Below are 2,963 nucleotides of genomic sequence, written 5' to 3'. Positions count from 1 at the left end.
GGTTGCTTCCAGATAAGAACGTTTTATTTTGACTTCAGGATCGTAGGAGCTTTGGTTACGGAGTTTGGATCACGGAGGCAACAATTCCAGAACTCCTCTCCCCAGAAAAACTCTCCAGATCCTCCTGGAGGACCCCAAGGTGCCCTCAGGCCAGAGAGGATGCATAATTCTTCCAGCAAGTTTTGGGTTTGCTCCAGGGTCTCCCTCCAATGGGACGTGCCCAGAAAACTTCCAGAGGGAGCAGATGTTGGAACCACCTCAGAGACTCCTTTCAGTGTGGAGGAGCTACAACTCTGCTCCATCCACCCAGACGACGAGCTGCTCATCCTGTCTGAACCCAACCGCCTTAAAAGGGACGTTAATTCATCCATGATCTATTCTTGCCATGTTCCACATCTGATCATGGGTGAGGGTTGGAAGGTAGAAGTAGCACATCAAGAATTTATGCTTTTGGCTCAGATTTTTCTTCACCACAACAGGACAGAACAACACCCTCATTACTAGAGATGAGGTCCTGATCGGTTTCAACCCTTTCCCCCTCCATCCTGCCATCCCCTCTGAACAAGACCCCCAGATGTTTGAACCCCTCCTCCTGAGGCAAAGCTAGTTTAGTATAGTTCTGTGGGTTTTAGCAGCTTGGCATAAACTTTGGTTGATTTGTTTTGTTCTTGTTGAACGCTTGTTAAGCGTTCACACAACTGCTTTTCATTTTACACCATATCTTTTGATCTGTTTACAACCTTTTACTGCTCCTTTCACATTTTGTTCCAGTTAAGCTTCTTTCAGCTTCCTTGTGCACAATTTAAATAAATAAATAAATCAGCTAATTTCAGCTGTTTTTCAGCTGTTTTGTGTTCCTTTCAGCTGTATTTGGCTTTTTGTGCTTCTTCTAACTTCTTTCTGTTATTTTCAGCTCGTTATGCTTCTTTCTACAAGTTTCAGGTTTCTGCTTTTCAGCTACTATTTAGCTGTTTTTATGCTAATTTTGGCTTTTCCAGTGAATTCCACATTTGTTGCACTCATTTCAACCTTTTTTTAGTCTTATCCAGCAAAAATGTGCTCTCTCTCTCTCTCCACTTCCGGTAATTTACTTCTTTCTGTTTTTTTAGCTGCTATTCAGCTGTTTTTTGATAAATTCAGCTTTTTTCATATAATTTCCACTTTTTTTTGTGGTAATTTCTGCAACTTTAAGCCTAGTTGTGCGTAAATGTGGTCTCTTCACTTCCTTCTGGTAATTTACGCTCCTTTCTGCTTTTTTTTAGCTACTATTCAGCTGTTGTTGTTTTTTCCCCAAAATTTCTTTTTTTTTTCATATAATTCCCATTTTGTGCTAATTTCTGGTTCTTTCAGCCTAATTGGGCACAGTTTTGCTCTCTCCACTTTCTTCAGGTAATTTGTGCATCTTTCTGCCGTTTAAGCTACTTTTCAGCTATTTCTTGCTAATTTCAGCCTTTTTAAAAATAATAATATTTACTAACTTTTGTGCTCATTTAACCTAATTAAGCAAATATGCAATTTTTCTGCTTTCTTCCGCTAATTTAAGCTTGTTCTCCATTTCAGCTACATTTCAGCATGTTTTTCTGCAATAAGCATTTACACTGCATTTTCACAGGAAATGCAATTTCTCTAGTTTTATTTATAAGCTCATTGCAAGACTTTTAGTAATTGATCATTTGTCCATTTCAGCATTCTGAACCTTCACTTTAACAGAAACTATGACATATAAATATATATGTATTTTTTTTAAATAAGAGACTTATGGTTACTTGTAGGCCTTAGTGTATCACATCCATCCTTTATCTATACCCGCTTCTTCCTTTCCAGGTTGCGGAGCTCATATCCAGCAGTCACAGTAAATCTCAGTCCAGTGAATCAACAGAACTCCTCCTGGTTCTGCTTGAGCTCTCATCCTCTACGCCTCGCTGCTCTTGAAGGATTTTTTTCAGTTTCTGTTCAGTTCTGTAAGACATCAAAACATCCTGCTGTGACAAGTGTTGTCGTTTAACTCTATGCTAGTCGTAGCATCTTAAATTGGATCAATTAATTTTGACTTTAATTAATTAAAGTCTAAATTTATTTATTTATTTAATGAAACTGCTCCAGTAAAACCTGGACTTTGCTGCCACCTTGTGTTCAAATTATAACACTGCAGTGCAGAGTGAAGCGAGGTTAAACTTAAAAATGTTTTTAAAACGAAAGATTAACAAAGGGATGATTTATTTTGACTATTATTCTTACACTTTAAATGACCATAGCTAATTAAAATCAAAGTTCATTCTCAATAATCCAGGTAAAAAAAATCCAACAAAGGTCAGTCAGGTCATCTGGACAGTTTATTTTATGTTGAGATGTTTCATCTTTCATCCAAAGGACTTCATCAGTCCGAAGAGCCACAACAAACTCAGTCCCACAAGCAGCACATTCCCAAAGTGGACCAACCAGTTTGCTGGTGATAAGATGGTTTCTGGAGTCCTCTGTCGACTCCTCTGAGGCAGCCATAGCCAAAGTGGTTCAGAACATCAAAGTTTCAACAAAAAAAGAAACCGTCCAGAGGTGCTGACTTAACTTTATGGGATTTTCTACCTGGATTATTGAGCATGAACTTTGATGTTTTGATCACTTTGTCCATGGCTGCCTCAGAGTAGTCGACAGGGGAGAGGGTGGACTCCAGAAAACATACCAATCAAACTGGTTGGCCCACTATGTGAGTGTGCAGCTTGTGGGACTGAATTTGTTGTGGCTCCTCAGACTGATGAAGTTCTTTGGATGAAGGACGAAACGGTTCAGCATAGCTAATTGAATTAATGTTAGTGACTTTTTATAATAAAAAACATCAGAACTAATAAAACAGCTAGCAAATATTTGCCTATTTAGGAAATAGAGTTAAAATTCAATGTTATATAGCAATATAGCAACTCAAAATGTTGTTTTAATCCAAAAGTAACATAATCATATTTAAAAAA

The 2,963-nt window shown here is 38.0% G+C and overlaps 1 protein-coding gene across 1 annotated transcript in view; it reads left to right on the top strand.

Moving 5' to 3' along the window:
- Positions 1-159: 159 nt before the first annotated feature.
- The window catches only part of LOC119423529 (NLR family CARD domain-containing protein 3-like), a 13,158-nt gene continuing 10,354 nt past the window's right edge, over positions 160-2,963 (top strand). The window contains exon 1 of the mRNA XM_037690926.1: positions 160-406. Coding sequence (XP_037546854.1) covers positions 160-406 — 247 coding nt within the window. The remainder of the gene's footprint in view (positions 407-2,963) is intronic.

This window comes from Nematolebias whitei, chromosome 17 (genome assembly GCF_014905685.2).
Source record: "Nematolebias whitei isolate Nwh7 chromosome 17, NemWhi1, whole genome shotgun sequence".
Taxonomy (NCBI): domain Eukaryota; kingdom Metazoa; phylum Chordata; class Actinopteri; order Cyprinodontiformes; family Rivulidae; genus Nematolebias; species Nematolebias whitei.
Note: the sequence above shows the minus strand (reverse complement) of the source record. Positions and strands in the feature narration are given on the sequence as shown.